Below are 22,873 nucleotides of genomic sequence, written 5' to 3'. Positions count from 1 at the left end.
ACATCTATGCGTCATTTACGAGAGTTGGGATTTCGATCCTGATTACTTCCATAATATTAGTCAGTATTACTCACACAGTCGTCACTTTCAACAATTCCGCGGAATAGTATTCGATAATTTAATTTTACAAGGTTCTCAACTATTTGTTACTTCTTCCTCAGATCCAGATTGATCGTTCTAAATGTTGCAAATATTACCTTCTCTTGAAACTATATCTCATCGGTTTTAAAATCACAACGGAGTAAGAGACGTTGTGCTTCCAGATTCGATGGTAATGGAAAAGTGACCGATCGTTTTATACGCTCGAAACGCATCATCGTCGTTCTTTAAGAGAGTGTTCAGACGATCGATATTATTCGACGTATTCAGGGTTCCCCATATTGTACCGACGATATATATTGGACATGTAAAGGTTCTCTCACGTACGATAATACCGAGGATCCTGAGTACTGACGATAATATCGATCGTCTGTACGCTCCTTCGCGCTAAGAACAATTATAAAATGGGGCATAAAAGGCGGGATGTTACGTTTACAAGTTGAATAAATTTCCTTGCAGTATGTGTCGGGCCGTGAACGTAATTGCAACCTGCAACAACAGCCTGACATTTCGCACGCCGCATCGACCACTCGATGCGGTTCTAGCCGATTTCACCCGGTCGATTTACAGTCTGTATCCTTTTGATTTGTGGGGGTGGCGGCCGGCCGCGGAACACGGCGCAGACACGTAAGAAAACGTGATCACGTAAGGGCAAACGCATAAACAGGATGACGTGTACTGTTAGGATGAATCGCGAGCATGAGGCAGGTCCTTTTTTTGGACATGTCGCTGGGATGACATCATCGTTTATTACGCGTGCGCCTAATGCAAAACGATTTTGCGGTTTTCAAGCACGTCCGTTATTCTTTCGTGTTTGTACCGAGTCACCGTTCGAATTCCAATAGAAAAGAGAGAACAAAGGAAGGCGGACGACGAAGAGGAATAAACAAGAGGGAATTGGATTTCTTTGGATTTCTTTTCGATTTCGCAAGATCTCCGCGATGAACCAATGCATCGAGCTGTGCTTGCCGTCTTACGTTGCGTTTGTTCGAATGCCTGGTTTATGATGCATTGCGTATTGCAGTCTCTTTCACCTTGGACGCCGGATGTCCAGATCGTCGCCGAGATGTCCTTACCTTTGTCCCTGTCATTCTGCTGAAATTCGAGGGAGAAGATTTAGAATTCAATATAATCGCCAAGGACAGTCGTAAATTTTGCGAGAAAAGATTTAAAGTCGTCGCTTTATCGGATTTCTTGTAGTGACGTTTAATCGCAACACGTCGCGATAGAACAAATTTCCCTTTGTTCTTGCCAAATTCTCGACAGATACGACTGACGAAATACTCAATTTCAAGAAACTACGAAGATACGCAAAAATCTAACGAATATTTTGGCGATTTTATTATTTTTACGTATTACGTACACCCAGTACGTTGTTGCATATTCAATATTTCCATAAATATATAAAAACCGTAGACTATTTATAAAATTAATCGATAAAAGAATTTATCGAACTTTATGATATAAAACAATTATAAAAATTGAACGATGTTACTATCGATAAAAGCTGAATTTCGATTTTCAAGGATGTCTATTAAGCGAAACATATGTGTTCGCTTCGATTGGTCATCGAAGGTCGACAAAGAGGGAAGAGTACGTTAAGCACCCCATGGTGAGAATAAATTGAGCAATGGGACACCGTGGCGACTTTTCTAGGCCGTTGCCAAGGGATGTCGACGCTGAGTCGCTAGCAAGGGGTTACAGGCTAAGTGGAAACAGAACTGGCTACCGTAGTGGTCAGCCATTAACCTAGATTTATAGGTCGTTCTTGATATAATCGCAGTTATTATTCCAAATAATTCAATCCTTTCGTGTAATAATACTCGTATAAACGTTTTGCACCTCTTTCAACGTTCTTGCGGCAAATTACACGTAACATTCGCAAGAATTGCAAATTCCTATTTCAATCTCGAACATCTTTCATTAATATCGCGCCTTAATGTCTTTAATCGTGCAAAAGCAATCAAGTTTCATCGGAATACAAAGACATTGAAGGTTCTTTTGAAACTCGCAATGTAATCAAAGCTTATCAAAGAGGCGTTCACGTTGTCCTAAATCCGAAAGCTTTTCAGATCTAGACTAACTAGCTATTCTCGAATCAAGCATAAATTCACGAAGGCTGAAGTAAAGGATACCGCGAGATCTCGGGCGTATCGACAATGCGAAGCTCACGCGAGCGTAGTGGACCTTAAGTGGGGACCGGAAGTGGGTCAGCCGTCGACGCTTTTACCTGCTTCTCGAGTGTCCGATAACGAAATCAAAAGCTCCAAAGGACATGGATCAATTATTCAAAATTCGTCAAAATTATTTTCATTTTTATTTTATCCAGTAACCCATCTCGGCTGCAACATCACTTCATCTTTCCATCGACAATGATGTGCTGTTTCTGGTCCAAGGAATCTGGTCTAAAATTATTCAACGTTTAGAGCATATTTTACTTTTATTTCATCTCAAATTTTCGCTATTATCTTCGTCTGTTCATGGACAGAGGTGTGGTGGTTTTAGTTGACATCGAAGGCGATCGTAGCGTGGATACGTAAACGATGAACATAAAACGAACGTGGCTGAAAATAGGGCAAAGTGAGCATAGACACGCAGCCAACGAGGGTGTGGACCTCTTATTTCATTCGTTCCACTGTTCACCCTGAAATTTTTTATCCTGTTAAACCGTGGCCTCCCGATAGCCGCCGCCACACGCAAGTCACACGCAAACAAGCAGAAAAGAGCATTGTTGGGAAAGACAGACAAGTATAGGGCCGTGTATTATTAGAAAACAGTGTGCTTACATACGCTGGCCTGAAATTAAGCGCATGTCGTGCACTAGAAATCTAATTGCAACTGGCGTGTCCTTCTTTTCGATCGTTGTTCGAGGCCTCTCCTGGATATAAATCTTAGGTGTTTCTTTTGAGAAAGAACTAGGTAACAGCTGTTAGCGATCGGTCTATAACAATAGATTCGTTCTTCTTTGTGTGGTACGCGAGGTCGGTGCCCAGATTTCGGATGATTAATCGTTCGAGCGAGGATTACATTTTGAAGCAGTTACACACGTGTAATTAATTTTTAATACTATTACGAATATCAGTGCGCGTACTGTCGGTATTTCGAACGTTTCGTTCTTCGTTAATTACTTTTACTATATAATTTTGAAAAATTCGCATAATCGAGGCAATTAATTTTTAATGTCGATATTGTTATCTTTATTGGCGTCATTATTATAACGAGTCTAAATTAATATATGTATCAACTATGTACTAACAAGAAAGTACTAAATCGAAAGTTTTAAGTATACAAACAGATTTCACTCGGTAAATCGTAAATAACATTTACATTAAAGGTCCTACTCTACTAGCGATCGTGAACGCGAGATCGCGATTTTTGCATTCCTATTTGAATAGAGGATAAAAATTCTCTTCACCTTCTTAGCATTTTCTTTGCCATGTTAATAAAGCGTACAAGATTCACGGGAACCGAAGAAAACGGCGCGTGTTCAAAGAATTTTAAAACGAAATTCAGAAAGAAAATGCGTGTTACGGTAACGTATTCCTTTTGATTACAGCTTGGTGCAAACCGGCTAAAAGTTCCGAGAGTGTTGATTACATCGAAGACGATCCACCGTCTGATTACAACGACGATGATACCATCGATGATGATGATACTGGAGCTCTTGAGGAACCACCACAAATCATATCTAAGCCACAGAGTATACACGTGAGAAATGGAGGCACCATATATCTACATTGTCTATTAAAAAATGCAGGTTGGTACGAAATCAACATGTAGAATTTCTACATTTTTTATGTTTTTCTTAACCCCTTGCATCCGGAATACAAGCGTTCTGATACGATCATTTTAATGTATTGTGTCAGTTCGCAAAATTGCTAAGCGTGAATATTTTGTCAAAAAGTACCTTCTTTTTTCATCAGAGATATTCTTCGTAATCCATTATTACATATGTATAATATAAATTTCTTTGCCACTGTATTTAGAAATCAGAAATTAAATATGAAAATGGTGAACGATCAAGTAATCTTAATCAGCTATCTTGACTTTCTCAATAAGAAATTCACGAAATGCTTCGTTTTATCAATTTTAATGATACCATGGTAAGATTCAGAGGATGATATTTCCGGTTATGACTCTTTCGAGTGATTAACTGAACAGGAAATATCACAGTTTAAAATATAAAATATTTATTTTATAACAAAACAAGTAACTGAACATTTTATCTCGCGATTTCAATTTTTGATTATCGAATTGATGGACAAAAACGTTAAAATGCCTCTCCAGTGCAAGGAGTTAAATCTAAATGTGTACAGAGATTTGACCAAATTGTAATATCTTAGAAAACTTCGCTGTCATGTGGAAGAAAGACGACGAATTTCTCTACTACGACTCGAATCCGATGAACGCAGACAAGGAGAGGATGGTTCGACTAGGGAATAATACATTAGTGATCTACAATGCAACGCTCAATGATACTTCCAACGATTACGAGTGCAGTATTTTGAACAAGCCGCCCATTACGATTAAGCATAGAGTGTTAGTTTCTGAGCAAGCACCGATTCCATCAACATCGCCGCCAACGCAGCAGCATAAACCACCCCTGATACAGGTCATCCCTGCGAAAAGAGTAGAAGTCAATGTCGGTCAAAACATTACCCTCGGTTGTGAAACAAGGATAGAACCGATAAGTGAGATAAAGTGGTATCACGAGGTAAGATGATATTTTTACTCGTATTCTGTGCGCGAAGAAACGTGAACTCTGGCAAAAATTTATTTATTTCATTTGCAATATTTCTCCGAAGTCAGGACGTCTTAACATTTTGATTGTAAAAAAGACTCTAAGGCATTGTATCTTGTAAAGAGAAATATTTTAAAAATATTTTCCAGAATAATTGAATTTCCCCTTTATTTAGGATACAAATTAAATATTGCTCGATACTTTTCATAAAGTAAATTGTTAAAAAACTGGCTGAGAAATGGCTTGGCGAAGGATGTCGAGGAACTTGAATAATGTTTGAGATCAGAAAATAAAATAACGTACCTCTTAGATTATCCTTTTAGAAGAATGATATGATATATTTAGATTAATGCTTCTACCTAGAGTGTAGCCTCTCGTGAAGATTGGAAAAATTAACGCGATCATCTTCTTACTTTTTAGTTTCCCTGATTTGTACATAGTGGATTTTTATGAAGTATTCGCTATTTCAATACGTTTGTTCTACTTCCAGAAAACAGCATGTAAATTACTTTATTCGCATTTCCAATAATATTGCGTTTACACAACTTTTACGTATCGTTTCACTGCTTGGTCTTTAATGGGTTAAATATAAACGAAAAAGTTTCATTGGAATGTTTAATTAAGGAAAAGTAATGATCGCAAGAAATCGCGATTCTTATTTATAGAACGTATTAAAGACGTTTATTCGACAAAAGTCTAGTAAATGTGGTTCATACGTTTCTCACCTTTTTCTTTTTACTTTTTATTACAGAACGAAAGAGTGCATAATAACGTAATCGTCACTGGCAACCGTATAACTATAATAAACATTAACAAACACGATGGTGGCCGTTATCAGTGTTTGATCGAGAACGGAATGGAGAATCCACCTGTAGAAGCCATTAACGTCGTTGTTAACTGTAAGAATTTGTGGTACACGTTCTCGTTGTTACAGTGACCTACTATTCTATATTTAAATGTTGCCTCAATGGAATAAATCAAACATAAAAGAACGTGTACAATTTGTTTTCGTAGACGCTCCCGAAATAGAGACAAAAGGGAAATGGGTGCATACCGGTCTCGGTGTTGAATCACAGTTGATGTGTAACGTGCACGCTCATCCGCATGCTAAAGTGACGTGGATGAAAGATGAAAAGGAAGTGATGCCGAAAAAAGGAAGCATAGAGATCAAGGGGAACAAAACACGGCATATCCTCGAGATTCTGCATACAGAAAAGGAACACTTGGGAAATTATACGTGCATCGCGCAAAATAAATTAGGACGAGCAGAGAAAACTATTTCCCTTACCGGTATGAGTTTCTTCTTTTTTTTCAATTAGAAGAAAAAATTTGAAAAATGAAATAAAACACGTTAGAGAGCGACTGAAATGTTTCGACGTTTGGAAATTTTTCACGTACAAAAGTTTGAAAATGAAAAAGATTCTAAAATTTGAATATTCGAAAATTTGATAGTTCGAGGATTTAAGAGTCGCAAAGTATGAAAATTTCAAGATCGGAAAATTCGAAAATTTGTAAAGCCAAAATTTCGAGAATTTGGATATTTTATACTCGAAAATAATGTGCTACAATGAAACGGCCATTAATTCGCTTTACAGGTCTTCCCTCTCAAGCGATGATTTTTGGTGGTGAGATGACAAAGACCGATTCGGGATTGATTTTAAAATGGCAATTGGAGAGTTATTCGCCAATTACCGAATACAAGGTAATTAAATACGTATTACCATTCTCTACTATCTTCGTATCTATTAGTATCTCTTTTCATATGATAATATAAATGTATTAATTGCATAATGTAGCTACAATATCGTTGCAAAGGAGACGATAATTGGACAATTCTGAAGCCGACGGTAACGAATGGTAAAGGAAATCAATTTACCGTGGAATATAAATTCGAAGGGCTTGAACCTGGATCGTATGAAGCGATCCTTATGGCCAGAAACGATTTCGGATGGTCCCCGCCATCAAAACCACACATGTTTGTAGGAGGTAAGAAGATGGAAAGATGACTTTTGTAATCGTTCGGTGTATAATGAAGTTGCTGGTTTACTAAAGTTTTTTTCCATTGCTTTACAGTATACGCGGGTGAGCAAGCTGAGAATGGTAAATATCGCGATATATACATTGAGTAATAGTATCTCTTTGTAAATAAGTATGATTCTTACGAATATTTAATGCGTTTTCAGTTAAAGGATCGTCATCAAGCGCATATCGATTCGCGTTAGACATTGCAACCTTATTCCTAGTCGTTTCGTCCTATGCTCTAAGTCTGTAATTTACTGAACTCCTTAAACTATAATAGGTACGTATGCAATTCACAGACAGAAATACTGTTTTACAAAAATATTCGTATCTCTCAGGAACATAAAATAATGGATCCAAGAATTTCAAAACTGACGATTTTGGAAATGTTTTCTTTAAAAATCTATAGAAATATTTATTATTCTTTTACTAAAGAAAATACATATTTTGTCTCACTGTGTAATAATCTTTCCTACAAATATTTCCAATCTGATTTTTCTACGTTAAGAGATATTCATAGAATTTAATTAAAAATTTATTTCATAAAAATTTTTCTATGTACAGGTAATTTGCTACAGCCAAAGCATACACCAGCAAATGCAATGGTGGGTTTAGTGAAACAAGAATGTCTAGGAGAACTGTAAATTGCTGGTGTAATATATTTTTTAAAATAATGTATTAATTAATGTTTTAAGCAAGCGCTAAACGATCGATGTGTTCCCTGTAGGAAAATAATATTTGCGATAGCACGTTATCTACGATTTCTATCCCTGCTTGTTGCTGGAGTAAAATTTCACGATGGTACAAAGAAAAGAATTATATCGTCATTTCTATGCAAGTACAACGAACACGGATACTTGTTTTATATCAGTATGCCGCTTTCTTTTTTTTCTTTTTTTTTTTTTTTTTACAAAAATTTGTCGAAATTTAATTGTGGGCATTCCTTGTGTATAAAAAGGTAGTTTCAGATTATTTGACATGCATTAGGTAATTCTCCTAGATGTTCTGGTACGTATTATTGAAAAAGAAAAAGAGCATTTTCGTTGTATTCTAAATCAAGAATAATTATAAGGGATACTGTACTTTAAAATATATTTATATATCTATATATATTATATATATACGTACACATAATATAGTATTCATTGTACATGTATAAGTTCAAAGATACATGATTATTATTATAATTTATTTTTGTATGCTTAAGATTACTAGATCCGTGTTCTATAATGTTCTATAATGTTGTTTAGTGCCATGTACGCAGGTTTATTTTAACTATCGATCGTGTACAGAAACTGGCACTGATAAGCCATCCTTCTATCGCGAACGAAGGACATGTAGGTACCTAATGTGTAATAGCAAAGAAATAATGTTATTAAGAACCGCCGTAGTTAGTCGACGAAAACACGCGGGTTGGAAGCACATATACACCGTACTGGCACCTTTTCGAAATCTATAATATGACAAATTTCCTATATGTGCTTTCAATTCAGATTTCAATGTATAATGTTATGAGTGGAAATGAATGCCTGATGGAGAATGCAAGAAATGATGTATCGTTTTCCAAAATAGCTTCGTAGCTTCTAGCACAGAGACACGTCGTTGCATTGATTTATAACAACCGTTACAATTAATAGATTAACAAATAAATATTGTACAAAAATACAGTCGGTTCCAACAAATGGTGCACATTATGTAAACGTTTACGCGTAGGAATTTCAGTCACGCTTAACTCGACGCTCTGTATAGGACAACTACATATTACTTTTGTATAGCGTTCGTTGCATTTATTCGTTTGATAATAAATTCGTTGCATAATGTTAAACGCATTATACGGATACTTCTTCGACATTTTTAAAAGAAATTCATTACTACCTTTGGACCATCTAAATAAATTTATTAGTTCCGATTTTGATAACTCGATTTTATGTCCTTATCACGTTTTATTTGCGTAAGATTTTATTATCACAGATGAATTACAGAATATACTTAATATGTAACTACTTTTTTATTCCATATGATTTGGACAGTTGCCTAATTCTTTTATCGAACTTATTGTAAAGCAAGGTTGTTGAATATAATAGAAGATATTTTGACCAATAAAATCATTTAATTAAAACGAACCATTACTCTATTACACTCTATACCCAAAAACTTCCTATGGGATCTGATAACCGATTAAATGAATGCTACACGATAAATAGAAGAAAGTTAAAATAGCTTCAAAAAGCATTTGGACATATCCTTATCTTCCAATGAAGCGTTTTTTTCTATCTAGTTCTACATATTTTATTTGCATAGTACATTTTTTTATTATATATAAATAAAATGAAACTTAATAAACTTGGACCTAATAATTAGTAATATTTTATAAGGTGTTAATTCCAATCCAATTTTTTCCAATCCAATTTTTTAACGGTATCTAATTAACGATAAAACATCTCTTCTTTTCACCGGCCGGTATTTCAGAACATGTGACACGAGATCCCCCAAGCTGTTAATAGTGATTAAGTACAAGATACCGACAGTGTATGGGATTTTGTGCCTAATATCCTGAAATACCGACCTCAAAAAATCAGAGTGTTTTTTACGCCCTCTACGATTTGCTACGGCATAAATAGGAATTATATTCAACTTAAACCGAAAGCGGCAACGCAGAAGTCGCTATCTAACTTTGAATTCACGAACTTTTAATCGTCCATAGATGAAAATTACAACACTAGTCATGGTTTGAGATAAAATTAATTTTGCTATGAAATTATAAACGACATACAAGGAATGGTATCCTAAAATTGCGATATGAACGTCCTTGCGATACTTATTCGTCCTAACACAAAATTAATGATAACTGTTTAAACTTTTCGAAATGATATTTTACTAAAAAAAAAAAAGAAGAAACTAGAAGGTAAGAACTTATGCCATCTTTACTCATACAGAAAACAATGAAACATATTTAATAAAGCTAATTACAATCGCGATCACAACCAATCAGCTCGTATTATTTTTTATATAATTAATAATTGTATCACGTATCGATTCTACACAATTTTAACTATTCTCGGGTAATTTAGATGCCTATCAGACTAATATATTTAAGTATTAAGTAAATTGTTAATAAAATTATTTAAAAATTATACCAATAGTATTACAACAAATTAAGAAATATTTAGTAATATCGAACACAACTATATCAGTTGCATCAGATGATCCAGGAACCGGGAACATACTTCCACACTCGCAGTGAAAGAGGCTTGGGCATCGCGTTTTATCAACGCAACACTAATTAAAGAAACGCGACTATTCATCAACGCAACGCTAATTGTAAAAGTAAGCAAGATAGCCGCGATTGAATAATATCGCAACACTAATTCTTAAACTGAATCAAATAAAAATTACTATTTCTGATTGAACTATCGTAAAAGCTACTTTAATTATTTGCAATAATTAAAAATCACAATAGTAAACAATTAATTAACGTTTAAACAGAAGAGATATAACACTTTAAGAAATTCTAATAATTGGTGATAAGAAATGCTAAGAACGATCTATTATAGTTTTCAATACTACAGCAAACAAACCGTAGTCACCATTTTCTCGCAACTCTGATTCAAACCGGTGTTATCATTCGCAACACTAAGAAAAAACAACGATTTTCCCGATGTAACGAAGGGCCGACATCGTAAATCGGCCAGAAGAGAAGTACATACTTTTACTACTACAAATACTAAAGACGAGCATAGTGACAAAATGATAATACGAATGACTTTCCATGCTCTGGATGATCCAGAGGATGAAGAGCCATGAGTAGTTGCCCTCTTCAATGACAGTTTGTCGGGCCTCTTCGGCTCGTAGCCTCTTCTTTCTTCGGGCTCAATGCCCGCTGAAACTCAAACCTAGGCTCGAGTCTTTCTAATCGCAAAATAAAAAAAAACTTATAAGGATAAAATAAAAATATAAATCGCGGATGCTATCCCCCGTGCACATAGACGACAAACGATCATTATGATCGTTGCCCAGTCGCATGTGCGTGCTCGAGCAAGAAACGTTCGTTTCGAGCTCACTCGCGACCGCGACCGCGAAATTCGAAAAATCGATAGCCAAACCCAGAGACGAGAGCATGCTCTACCCGTGTCAGTTTCACCGTCGATTTTTCAAATCAGATTTCCAGAAACAGATTTGTCACACGAAAAAGCGCCTACCCGACCGGAGACTGTGCCAACCTGCCCGGCCCTACCTACTTATAATTAACAGACACACCAGAAAGTATACTACCTATCCTACCTAACCCTATATTTAAAAGATGGCAACACAAGTACACCAACACACTCACTCCACGGTTCTCACACATAACACCCGGGCGCAAGAGCCTACACTAGAGAGAACGTCCCGGGACGCCTCCGACACCCGAGTTTGACATTCAACTTTCACACTCTAATGTACGTACCGTTTTCCTGAAATCAACTGACGATAGTTAGCGACCATTGTGCGATACAAGTACATACACATTTTAGTTTTAACTAAAAATAAATTTACAATTGAAGATATATATGTATTGCATTTTCTAAAGAAGTGACGACTTTCGAACAAATGGTACGAAATTTGATACCATTACATTGTTATTTGAATGTTATTGTAGAATAAAGAATATTATTATCTATATTTGTGAATTTCTTGAATATTAATAAGAATCGAAACGACGACGCAATTCCACAGCCTAACCACACACACACACAATGTGGAAATTACATCGTTCACGATACACCAATTATCGTCAGTCGCTAATAAATTATTAAGTTTATGGTCATCGTACCCATTGCCTTTCCTTCACCCGCGTAGCACCTGGGCACGCGAATGAGATCCTGGAAATGGGTACGGAAAGGATTAAACCTGAAAATCCTGATCTAAAAAATGATTTATATGCATCTAACGGACTACTGTTCCTGCATTTTTATTTATTCATTATATTTGAAATTATTGTGAATCTACATTAATTTACTGAATTTAATAGCGTAAGAAATTATTGAAATTCTAGTATTGTAAAAAAAGTGGGCAAAGAACTTATTTACGAGAAAGAATTTATTTATGAAAGAAAACATTAAAACTCAATGCAATGTAATAATAGACTGCAGTGTAAACATTAATGTTAAATAATTTAAGGTGATCTCTTCGTCAAAGCATATTTTCGAAATCACGAAAAAATATTCAAAATTTGTTGCTTTGATTCCAAAATCTGCCTACCGCGAAGTTTCTTCTTGCACACAGAAAATACATTTTTGTCCGGAAGGAAGTGGACTTTAATACTTTTACAAACAAGTTATGTATAATATGTATTGTCACCCATTGCCCTAAAGGGCTACGAGCATACGGCCCATCGCGATTTGTTTTCTATCTGTAACTCATCGGAATTTTCGAAATAATTTTTCCACGATACTACAGTATTTAACTTCTCCGTCGCAAAATAATCAATTCAGTAAGTAATTTTAACATTTATCATTTATCCAAACATTCATATTTTATTCATACGCGTACTTACATCCGTATAAATCCACTTATGATCATTCATAATTAATCAATCAATTACTAACATTACGTAATATTATTCATGCTAATAAAAAATGCAATATGCAAGAAGACCTATCCTGAACTAATAAATAAAACACATACAATAAAAATATGTATTACCACTTACGGATATATTAGATACCCGCGGTCACTATGCTTGTAAAAAATTCTACGTAATACAACCAGTCTCCTGTGTCGATTCGGATCTTTCATCCTACGGCATGAGTGACTGATTGGAGAAACAAAAAAGCATGCGACTCACAGTTACATATGAAGAACGATGTGGACAATGTCAACGTAGCTCAGAAGAAACCATCATGAAGACCGTCATCTCGGAAGAATCATCAAACCTTATGGTAGAAGTATTGGTTGTGAAATATCTGTAACAAAAGATAAAATAGTGTGTGCATGTGTGTATATATATAATTTATTGTTGAGGACAAAATTTTATAGTTTATTAATGTAATAGGGAAAAATAAGAATTTTAAAGTTTTATTTGCTAATTTTATAAAAATGTATCTCTACATTGAACACTAACGAATATTCTAAATGCAATATATGTAATTTTAGAGATTATATTGTGTTACCGAAGACTGAGATATATCTTCTAGCAATAAACTGTATCACATTTTATAAATACTCGAAAATCCTCGCAACAAATCAAGAATTCCTTGGCAAAACAGTTGCTTGAAGAACACGATAATATTACGCGCCAAAGGCTGAACTTGTAATGGCGTCTTCTTCAGAAACAATAAAAATTATTGATAAAACTCGTGAGATGGCAGTGCTATAGAAAATTCACGCGGGAAATGCAACAATGTATAACTAACTGCAATCTCTTAAAGGAGACTACACATATACAATAAAATGAAGTCAATCGACTTTAAATTAAATTAAATTAAAAAAGTACGAAAGAAGTAGAAACATCTATCAAGAACATTCATTCTAACTGTACAGAATACTATTTAAGACATATGTAGATCGAAACAACGAAACAATTCGTCAAATTTTTTCGAATTTCACAGCATCCCTCTAATACTTCGAAGTTTCCCTCGCAATCAAACAACGATCTGCACCAAAAAAGAAATATTAAAATAAATGTATAAAAAGAGCAAATTGTACGAAAATGAAACAATCAAACCTAAATTGTTTCTTGAAAGCTGTATATACGAGCTTAATATACTGGAACAAAGCTACTGGAATAAACAGAAAAAAAGATAATCTAATATTAGATTACAAAAGATTTTAATAAATTATGGAATAAAAATGTACCTTCGTTAAACGAAGTTTCAATGGTGGAAGAATGATTGTAAAATATTTATCACACAAATCGACACCTGTTACGGAGTAATACTGAAGGTGTCCTATCGCTTCGACTTTCGGTACTAGACTGCCCCCCGCGTCTCTGTTTACATAAGCAATTTCAGTTGGTAAAAAGTGTTTGGGGCTCTCTGGCATATATATACTACATATATATACTTATACTCTCTCTACATATATATACTTATGCGATAAGAATCGTTCAATTCCTGGAAAGGATATATTTTCGATAGGAGGGTATTATGTTTCAAATAAAGAAATAATACGTTAAACTGGTGTAAGCATAAGCTAATACAATCTGGGTGAACAAAATTTATGAATTCGAAACCTGGATATCTGTGTTTAAAAATTTAGCACGCGTGTCATAATGTCATTTGATTAAATAAAGTTGGTTGAAAAATAGAAAAGATGATAACGTTTAGTTTGAAATAAAATAATATATATCTTAGGTTAACAAATTATAATTAAATATATCTTATATATTTCTTATATATTATATATATATATATATATAAGTAAGTATTTATACAGATGTATTATGTATTCTCATTATTTTTTATTACTTTTAATTTCATAGGTATAGAATAGAATACGATAGAATAGGATAAAGTAGGATAAAATTGGATTCTATACATGTACTTATTTTTAAAACATATTTCTTTAATTGCATCTACATGTATATCTATCTTATAATTAATTAAAACAAAAACGCACGACATCCCATGATGTCCTTGCAATGTTCAACGACATCCCATGAAGGATGCTAATAATTCACTTATTAACGAGTATGTATTTGCAATTCAATCTAGATCATCCAAAATCCCTATGGAAATTTTCAATAGTGTAGACTCGAGTATGCAGAGAGCTAGTTCTTAGCTTAGCATCAATTCCCAAAGATTAATCGATTAATATAAAAATAATGTAAAGCGCGTGGAAATGACTACGCATGAGAACCGCTCATGAGCTACTCGACATTACGTATAAATCTCGAAATTCACGGTATTAACAAGAACATCGAGTTCTATTTGACCATAAACCTGCATAAAGAAATAGATATTTCGTGATCTAAGCTGCGAGACATTTATCTCCGTACAGCGGAATCTTACAAGGAAGTTATATATCAATCCGCAATCCTACTAGCAGCATTCCGTGTAAAAGACACTTTTATCCAGTTTAGAACAAAGAAAAAAGAATATTATGATATTGACACTATTCTGAATTCTGTAACTTGTAAAGCAATATTCGGTTCGGTATACTGAACTATACATATAACTTTACTTCCGCAACACTGATCTCTTTAATTTCGAAAGAAATATATAATAACCACAAAATGCTTAACTTCCTTTAAAAAATAGATTTAAAAATATGAATATTAAATAAAAATCACGGCTCCCTCGAAACGAACTTCTATTACTATGGCTACCAGTTATAAAAAAATTGATTTCTGCCACCACGGACCCCTTTTGATTTTGCATACCGCATTGTATGTATTAAAGTATTCACAATTTGAATTTTACATGAATACTTCTATTTTTGATAACCCACGTATGTTCAATTTTTTAAATTCACGAAGTCCGTATATAGACCTTTCCGCGCAAGCGTGCAATGATGCGGGCGTATTGTCCGAAGACGGTGGATCAGCAGAACCGAATTAATGTTTTTGAGGCCCAGAACTATTGGTTCAGGGATGGCCCCTTTCATGGAACAATGAAAGAGAGGATTAAAATGAAATAAATTTACGTAGAAACGGAATAAAATTTATTTTGTAATAAACAATCGAGCTCATGTTTGAAATCAAATAATCATATTCAAATTAACATAAGAATATTCAGTACTTATTAATAATCAGGTAATAAAATACTTGGAATAGAGAGGCAAATAAAAAAAAATAATAAAATAAAACGGACAGAGACCGCCGATTAGGTAGAATCCTAATTAATAGTCCTTGTTCATTCTATTCATATTCTACAACTATGCTAATTAATTTTGTAATTTATTTGATACAAATAAATTCCTCTCATAATTTCCGATACTGCTTATATAAATTGCAACAAATATTTTCGGAAGTTCATATATACAGAAATAGATAACTGTTACCAAGTTATCATTGTCACAGTCAATGACTTTTCTATTATAATTATTTACTTATAATTCAATAATTCTTATGTTTTTTAGAGGTCAGAATTACATTCATATTTCCATAATGCTAATTACCATAGTAATTCCATAGTAAGCAAGTAGTAAATCTACAGCTAACCTATTTACTTGTTTAACACTATAGTCTATAGACAATATGAAATATAACATAGGATGCGTGTTCTCTCCCCTGAGATATATATCTGTACCTACATTTTCTACCCGAGTCAACTATAGATGCTTCGTTATCTTCCTTTACCTGAGAACATATAGCTGTATTGGCAGTGACACATCGATCACTGCGATTGGTCCATTTGAGGAATAACGTTTCACATGAGTATATCTACGAATTCTGTATGGTTGTGGGGGTAAGCAGAAGAAAGAAGGGGATAAGGAAAAAAGCTTAGAAGGATCAGTTAGTTGTCGACAGTCCGCTTATTTAGATCGTTGTTTTCGTTGTGCATAAATTTGTGATAAAAGTACTTTATTTTGCGTCATAATGGATATAACTAAGAACACGCGGGAGAATACTGTGGGAGAGTGCCAGTTGACGATCAGATTGCTGGAAATGTTGCAAAGAACGAAATACGAATTGGTGCAAGAAAATGGACAACGCCGTTTAACTGCTCCAGAAATCATTCGTGGCGAGAAGCAACGCGTGAAAGGTGCTGAAATTTTTCTTGGCCGTCTTCCGCGAGATTGTTACGAGGACGAATTAATGCCGATGCTGGAAACAGTCGGTCGTTTGATTGAATTACGATTGATGCTCGATTTTTCTGGATCAACTCGCGGATATGCATTCGCCTTGTTTGAAAATTCAAAAATAGCAAGAAGCGCGTGCGCAAAACTTGACGGTTACGAAATCAGACATGGACATCGTATCGGCGTCGTTAAATCGGTTGATAATTGTCGATTGTTCTTCGGTGGTGTACCCAAGAACAAATGCAAAGAAGAATTTATGCAAGAGTTGAATAAGATTCTTGAGGGCATCATTGATATCTATCTGTATCCAAGTGCACATGACAAGACGCTGAATCGTGGTTTCATATTCGTCGAATTCAAAGATCATAGAGCAGCCGCGATGGCAAGACGAAAGTTAATACCTGGAAGAGTCATGTTATGGGACCATGAAATCGCGGTTGATTGGGCCGACCCTGAACCTGGTGATCCTATCGACGAAGAAGTTATGGAAAATGTAAGCTATTTTAAGCTGTGTGAAAAATAAAAAAAAAATGTAGAATCTTATGTTATTAGAAAAATACATATAAATTTTCTATATTAATGATATAAGATAAAAAGTATTTATAGCATTTGCTATTATTTATAGGTTACTGCTTTATTTGTACGAAATCTATCTTTGAACATGCCACAACAAAAAATTCGAGATATCTTTCAGAAAAATACAAAAATTCCTATCTTAAAATTAAAAAAAATTAATCATTTCGCGTTTGTACATTATGAAAATCGTAAAGCAGCACAGAGTGTAATGGACATTATGACAAGTATGCTTATTATTTCATGTCATGTTTCATTTCGTCTTTAATCGTTGTACACACTTTATTAAAATAAGAACAAAATAGGACATAATGGCGTCGCTGAGGCTGAAGGATGGGAAATACGTTGGGCAAAACCAATCGGAGCCACGAAAGTCTTAGAAAGACAACGATGTATCAACGAAGCTCTAGCAAATGCAAACTCACGTAATCTCGAAGCAAGTTACGTTAAACGCGCACCAGTGAAAAAGTCTGATCATAAGAATATCGTGGACATGAACGCCAACAATATACTCGATATAACCTCAATACACACAACTGCTTTACAAAACTTCATTAGAGAAAAGTTTGGCGGTACTTGTTACTTTAACTGTTTGCGCGTAGCGAATGGGTCCACTTTTATGTGTAAAGTAAGTGTATATGATTATATTCATTTATATTTGTTTTTATTTTCTCAACATATTTTTTTTTAGTTTCTGATTATTTATTGTCTGTTTCCTTTTCTTTCATTTTCTTAGATAACTATTGTTAGACAAGCCCTTACTCTGTTCGAATATCACGGAGAATCAATGCCAACGAAGCAAAACGCTATTGTTGCTGCATGCACAAAGATGTATCAACTCATAGCTTCTATGTTCCAGGATCTCGGTGAGTATATGAAATAAATATATTTTCTAAAAATAACATATATATCCAGCTAATTTTCGCGTTCGAATTCATTGAACGTAATTCAATACACGATACGTTCTCCACGAATGTAATTGATATCAATTTCACGTTTCGTATAATTCTTTATCTTGATGTCTCCATTCTTCTCGAAGTTTCGGATATATGAAAATTTATTTCTGTATTTCTTTGTTTCGTAACTCGACTTAGAAACAAGTAACATGGATATTACATCAATAATTAATTAACGATAATCTAACGAATTTTATTTAACGAATATTTTGGAAGCTTGTAAAACATTAGTGAAAGAGAGACGGTGGTAAGTATGTAGCTATGATTTATGAATATTTTTTGTCTGTTTTCAAACAGTGCTACGGGAAAATGAGCACTATTGCATGGAACAAAAGCTAGGCATTAATCCTGCGGTTGGGTCGGCAGTCAGCTGGAATAGGGAAATACATTATAATTAAAAAAATTACTTTCGTTGAATGATTTTTATAGTGAAACATGCAAAGATCATTGATATTATTTATAACGTAGAGATCCAAAAGCATGATGACAAAAGTATTAAAGAAATATTCCAAATGTAAATTAACTTTTGCATTTCTGACACAAAATTGAGATTTTAACGGTAAATTTTTACAATTGAAATGAATTTTAACCAAATTTTCAAAATATATTTGTACAAAAAGATCGATCGGAGTATATTTACAGTTTTATTCAATTATGATATAAAGCGCATTTTTAATGATCGTTTAAAATACCGTGAAATGTTGTGAAAATTTTAATTGTAATACCTATCACAAATGAAGTTGAACAATAAGCATATTTTTTTTAAAGTAATCTACTAGAAGATTGAATTTAGAAAATCTAGCAACTGCAGGTTCTCTACGTTAAATATATAGTTTAAATACATATTAAGTTAATTTTACTCTGCCGGTACGAGTTAAACTATATACGTACTGCTCGTTAAAAAGTTAATCGAATATGTGATAATAATCTGTGAAAATCAATAAAATTATATATTAATTGGTTCGATTTTCAGATTTAACGTAATAATTTTTTTACTTTTAAAATTGTACAGAAGCATTAGTAATGATAATGATGTATTATGTTTAGTTGTTTCCACAATCAATTCACAAAATTGTATCTACATAAACGTTCAAATAAACGGACACATTTAATCGTCTGTTTACGATCCTTTTCCTTAAACATATTAAAAAGCGAAAAAACCATGAACGCGTTTACCTAGCTCAAAAATTTATATTAACAATTATTAAGAAGCAGCGTTATTCGATCTGTAGAACTTAATTTATAATCAGAAATCATATGATTATCCTCCATGTAAAGTCCTCGAAGCCATAACCTCATTCTCTCCGGTTTCCAATTTTGATCTCTCTCATCCAAAAGTTTAGATATCATTTGCTTTAAATATCCAACCGTTTCTGAATGTGAAATTGGAACTTCCAATCGTGGACCTTCTAGCCTATATATTGTTATAATTGGATGACACCTGCATGCTAATTAAATATTTCTTACATAAAAAGAATGCATTTTTTTTTATCATTCGAAAATGGGTTTACATATTATTACCATGTTTACGGGACATTATGCCATGTAATTTTAATTGTAATCCATTTAACTACAATTTTAGTAACAAAAAATCTTCACATCACAAGCAGCTTACAGTAATTCACGTAAACTACAATTTTGAATAATTTTATTAGGGTTAAGATACACAAGAAAGTAGGTACATCGAGCACTCAAATAGATTTTCTACTCGTACCTAACTTCTCATTACTTTGATATAACTTACATATACGTTTAGAAGAAACATATAGATATATGTATTTTGAGATTTAATTAAGTGTTTCATAGATTTAAGGAATTCTAATTTGCGGTGGTTTAAATAAAACGTTTGATCTGAACATTGTCGGTAGAATCGCTGTGTAATCTTCAAGTATTCTTCTCGCAGTCTCGTTGTCCGTATTCCCAGTAATATTTTTAGGTCTCATACAGCGTACCAACTGTTGGGCTTCCCTTATACATTTGATGTCTTGCTGTTCTGTAGAAAACAGTTCGTACGTGTAATTCAGTAAGTTTTCAACGATGCAATCGAGAACTGTATCTTGCGGTATTACTCCGTAGCCATTTTGGGAGCACTCTTTGATGGCGGCGTTCATCCATTCCCATTCGTCCCAATCTTTACCATAATTCACATTCATAGTTTCAAACTTCCACGTTAAATGTGCACGATATCTATATATTATAAAACAAATTAATTGCTTTAAAATAATTTATTCCTTATAGATACACGTTGGAATGTAGTACGTCTCGTGTGTAAAATATCAATATTTTCACATGTACATATACATTGTAAAAAAAAATAGTTTTACAATACTACGAAAGAGTTCTAGCGTAGTATTTATACGGAAATCTTGAAATGGAAAACCACAAGTTTCTACTATTGAAATACAGATAAGGATTTAAGGAATTTGCTTTTAAATATCACATTTTGTATCACGTCGATCAATTATCCATTAATTATTTTATGAACGTAGTTGTATCTACATAAGTAGCACAGCTTTTAAGAATACGCTTGACAGTGAGATCGAAGAAGAGCCGACTGCCTCTTATATTTTTCCGTAACTCATTTAAACTAGAAGCCGCAAACGATAAAGTTCCAGAATTACTTACCCCCAGAACCACGGGTTCTTCTCAAACTTTACATTTTTAAGGTTTCTCAAGTAGTCGAACATTTGAAAGTTGATGATTTCTATTTTATTGTAATCGAAATAGAAGTTCTCCAAATTGGGAAGCATTGTGAATACCATATCATAGATCATAGAGATATTGTTGAACGACACGTCTAGAGTTTTTAAACTGTATACATTCATGTTCAGGAACCATTCGTAGTTTACGGTGGTCAACTTGTTACCCCACAGTAGCAAGTTCTCTAGTTTGGCGAGATTTCCGAACGCAGCAGGACTTATAGTCTGTATGTCTGACCCGTGTAGATCCAAAGTTACGAGGCTCGCGCCAAATCTTTTAAAACTGTATCTATAAACAAACGACACGTTTCATCAGAGTTTCTTTGTCGTCATTATCTTCTGTCTGGTTTTCATGTTATCAAATACGTACTTGTTAGGAAGCTGACATCGTAACGACTCTAATGTTCAATAGTCTCAACACAATTCGATATCAACTAGTTACAAATTTCATACTCAATATTTTCAATGAAATATTAGGTCATCTCATAAATAATGTCGTTTTTTGGACTCTATTAAGCGACATTTTTTCAGTGAAAAAAATTAATACTTACGTTTATTTTTAATCGTCGATGATCATCCTGATTTTTTGAAAGTACTCTTTACCAATGTTTCTAACAGTATGTTTAATTTTACTGTCTTTTTAAATTTGTATAGCATACAAGGCAGCAAATTGTTTTCGCTGACACTCATTTTATAACTTCTTTTAATACGAAAAAGCCGATCTAATTGCTTCGGACTCGTATCAAAAACCATCAAGAGGATATTGTTTAAGAAACACAAGGAGAAATTCCTACAAACATATCAGCGAAACATGGTACGCGCGTTTATCTGAAGAAAAATAGGAAACGACATTTGTTATGAAATGACCTAATAACGTCAGGATATAATCATGTAGGAAAACCTATCGTTGTAAAATCTTATATCTATACTGTCCAATTATAAAGAAGAATAGCATCTGTTGAATAAACAGTTTGTAATAAATTGACCTAAACTTTCGCAGTTTCTAAAGCGATTGTAACTACATATATTTATAGATTCTATCTGAGTCCAGAATATCTCTGTTTCGATAAAATAGAAATATACATTTTTCAGATTATTAAATGTCTAAAACTCGAACAATTTCGACTGAAATATGACTTTTGTAGTTCCGAAGTATGACCTTTTCTTACCCTGGTATATTATATATTCTCGAATCTGAAATCGTGATGGACGTACTATTGCTATACCCTTCCTTCAATACCGTTAAGTTCGTGAGTCCCGTGCAGATCAACGTGACTCTCTTATCTTGCCATTTGTTGATGATTCGACAATTGGCCCGCTCCGTTACGACGTTTGCCAATAGATTAAAAATGAAAAGTGCATGTAGCAGACGTTTCATGATTCACGCGAGACAGGAACCGACGTTGAACACGAGCGTTTAATTAACTGTACGTTTCTGACATCCCGGGCGATGAGCAACTGAATCGTGTGGGCGGTGCGGCGTATCCTTCGACTCTTGCTACGTTTTCCTCTTTTGATAAGAGAATCGGACTCTTTGTAACCGATCGAAAAAGTCGTTTCATACTCCATGAGAAATAAAAGAACACGCTATCGTGCCTCTTTATTTTAGCTTTAAAGTTGGTCGATAATTAAAAAAATTCGAGTGTAACTTCTTTGCGTCTGCGGATAAAATATCTCACGATGCAATGTCGTTCGTTCGATGAGAAATCTCGGTTTTTCAATATTCGTATAAAAGAAAAATTAAAAAATTTCGTATCTAAAAATGTGGCACATTTTTTACGTAGTATTACTTTAGGAATATTCCTTGCATTTACCGGCAACATGCCTTGCAAATTGATTTTTAGTTAAATCTCACGTCACTAAATAACAAATATTAATGGTAAGATACGCGAGATATTAAGTTATATATTAGTTTACTGATTCGATAATATTCCTAAGACAACCGTGTCCTATTTCTTTCAAGGTACAACATGTAGAGACACGATTTTCGAATCAATTTTCATTACGGATATAAAGCGATCCAAGTTGTCACGAAACAGCAAAAACATCGCGTTCTTGCGAAACAA

The 22,873-nt window shown here is 34.1% G+C and overlaps 3 protein-coding genes across 3 annotated transcripts in view; 2 read left to right on the top strand and 1 right to left on the bottom strand.

Moving 5' to 3' along the window:
- Window positions 1–8,688, top strand: part of LOC126868441 (neurotrimin-like) — a 66,028-nt gene extending 57,340 nt beyond the window's left edge. Inside the window, exons 2-10 of the mRNA XM_050623884.1 lie at window positions 3,656–3,856; window positions 4,443–4,813; window positions 5,592–5,739; window positions 5,855–6,130; window positions 6,436–6,542; window positions 6,637–6,826; window positions 6,914–6,940; window positions 7,024–7,139; window positions 7,424–8,688. Coding sequence (XP_050479841.1) covers window positions 3,656–3,856; window positions 4,443–4,813; window positions 5,592–5,739; window positions 5,855–6,130; window positions 6,436–6,542; window positions 6,637–6,826; window positions 6,914–6,940; window positions 7,024–7,112 — 1,409 coding nt within the window. The 3' untranslated portion in view covers window positions 7,113–7,139; window positions 7,424–8,688. The remainder of the gene's footprint in view (window positions 1–3,655; window positions 3,857–4,442; window positions 4,814–5,591; window positions 5,740–5,854; window positions 6,131–6,435; window positions 6,543–6,636; window positions 6,827–6,913; window positions 6,941–7,023; window positions 7,140–7,423) is intronic.
- A 7,626-nt stretch (window positions 8,689–16,314) lies between these two features.
- Window positions 16,315–19,728, top strand: LOC126868824 (APOBEC1 complementation factor-like). Its single transcript, XM_050624728.1, has 5 exons — window positions 16,315–17,072; window positions 17,205–17,379; window positions 17,458–17,780; window positions 17,889–18,018; window positions 18,406–19,728. The coding sequence occupies exons 1-5, from the start codon at window positions 16,377–16,379 to the stop codon at window positions 18,504–18,506; spliced, it is 1,425 nt and encodes a 474-aa protein (XP_050480685.1). The 5' UTR covers window positions 16,315–16,376; the 3' UTR covers window positions 18,507–19,728.
- Window positions 19,729–19,739: 11 nt separating this feature from the next.
- LOC126868823 (slit homolog 3 protein-like) lies at window positions 19,740–22,278 on the bottom strand. The gene is made up of 3 exons (XM_050624727.1): window positions 21,977–22,278; window positions 20,734–21,096; window positions 19,740–20,295 (listed from the first exon to the last, which is right to left on the bottom strand). Exons 1-3 carry the CDS (start codon window positions 22,183–22,185, stop codon window positions 19,917–19,919), a joined length of 951 nt encoding a protein of 316 aa, XP_050480684.1. The 5' UTR covers window positions 22,186–22,278; the 3' UTR covers window positions 19,740–19,916.
- Between the last annotated feature and the right edge of the window lie 595 nt (window positions 22,279–22,873).

Source organism: Bombus huntii, chromosome 8 (assembly GCF_024542735.1).
Source record: "Bombus huntii isolate Logan2020A chromosome 8, iyBomHunt1.1, whole genome shotgun sequence".
In the NCBI taxonomy this organism is placed as follows: Eukaryota; Metazoa; Arthropoda; class Insecta; order Hymenoptera; family Apidae; genus Bombus; species Bombus huntii.
Note: the sequence above shows the minus strand (reverse complement) of the source record. Positions and strands in the feature narration are given on the sequence as shown.

Coding starts and splice junctions, on each gene's coding strand:
- LOC126868823 (XM_050624727.1), bottom strand. CDS start 22,185: ATGAAACGTCTGCTACATGCACTTTTCATTTTTAATCTATTGGCAAAC. Junction 21,097..21,976: donor AGAATATATAATATACCAGG/GTAAGAAAAGGT, acceptor GTTTGTTTATAG/ATACAGTTTTAAAAGATTTG. Junction 20,296..20,733: donor AAGAACCCGTGGTTCTGGGG/GTAAGTAATTCT, acceptor TATAATATATAG/ATATCGTGCACATTTAACGT.
- LOC126868824 (XM_050624728.1), top strand. CDS start 16,377: ATGGATATAACTAAGAACACGCGGGAGAATACTGTGGGAGAGTGCCAG. Junction 17,073..17,204: donor ACGAAGAAGTTATGGAAAAT/GTAAGCTATTTT, acceptor TATTATTTATAG/GTTACTGCTTTATTTGTACG. Junction 18,019..18,405: donor TTCTATGTTCCAGGATCTCG/GTGAGTATATGA, acceptor GTTTTCAAACAG/TGCTACGGGAAAATGAGCAC.